The sequence below is a fragment of the Camellia sinensis genome, unplaced genomic scaffold (genome assembly GCF_055761805.1).
Source record: "Camellia sinensis isolate YWXY unplaced genomic scaffold, ASM5576180v1 Unanchor1, whole genome shotgun sequence".
NCBI classification, from domain to species: Eukaryota; Viridiplantae; Streptophyta; class Magnoliopsida; order Ericales; family Theaceae; genus Camellia; species Camellia sinensis.
Window position 1 is genome coordinate 8,400,458 of NW_028128987.1, and position 1,022 is coordinate 8,401,479.

General features: G+C 41.5%; 1 protein-coding gene across 1 annotated transcript; it reads left to right on the forward strand.

The window, feature by feature from the left end:
- Nucleotides 1–274: 274 nt before the first annotated feature.
- Nucleotides 275–751, forward strand: LOC145814068 (protein FAR1-RELATED SEQUENCE 5-like). The gene has a single exon (XM_082910593.1). It carries the CDS (start codon nucleotides 275–277, stop codon nucleotides 749–751), a length of 477 nt encoding a protein of 158 aa, XP_082766719.1.
- The last annotated feature ends 271 nt before the right edge of the window (nucleotides 752–1,022 follow it).

The window sequence follows — 1,022 nt, forward strand, 5'->3', positions numbered from 1 at the left end:
ACAAACAACTAAACCGTGTGAAAATGTCATGTTTGTGTTTGTGTTAACATTTTTCGGTTATCAAGTAATTGTTTGTACTAATGTCATGTGCAATATGGCCCAAGCAGAAGTTAAAAAGGAAGGTGATGATTATAACATTCCAAATGAAGCAGATGACATTCGTTTGATGAATGAAAGTCGGGTGGAACCTTATCATGGTTGCAAAACTGGTCTGAGCAATGAAGAAGCAACCAACATGAATGTTGAAGATGGCGGAGCCGATGTGAAAAAAGAAATGGTTGACGATGCTCATGGCAATGACATGGTTGGTGATGTTGAACGTGCTATTCTGGAACAGAAATTTGATTCAGTCGAAGATAGAGAAGCTTTCTACAATGCGTATGCTAAAGCCAAGGGATTTAGTATACGAAAATCCAGATTTAACACAAATAAAGAGGGAAAGGTCGTTAGTAGGTTGTGGTTGTGTTCAAGGGAAGGTCAGAGATTACCAATATACTTGGACCGTGTAGCTGAGAAAAGTAGAGCTCCCAAGGCACTAACAAGAGTAGGTTACAAAGCCCAATTTCGCATACTGTACGATGCAGATGCTGGTGAAGGGGGAAAGTATGTTGTGACTCACTTCGTCGCAGACCACAACCATGAATTGGTGGAACAACACTGTGTGATGTATCTGAGGTCACATCGCAGTTTAAACAGCGCTGACAAAGCTCAAGCAATGGCTATGCGCAACGTCGGTGTGAAGACTAGCTAAATCATGGACTATATGGTAAATCAATCCAGGTCTTATGAGAATGTTGGTTTCGTCCGTACGGATCTGCACAACCATATTCAAGCCGAACGTAGAGCAGAAGTTGAGGATGGTGATGCGCAGGGTGTGTTGGTTTACTTATGTGCAAAACTTGATGTTGATGCACGTTTTTTTTACAAGTATGATGTGTGTAACGATAACAAGTTACAAAATCTGTTCTGGGCAGATTCGAAATCGCGGGCCGACTACGCAAAGTTTGGTGATGTGTTGATAT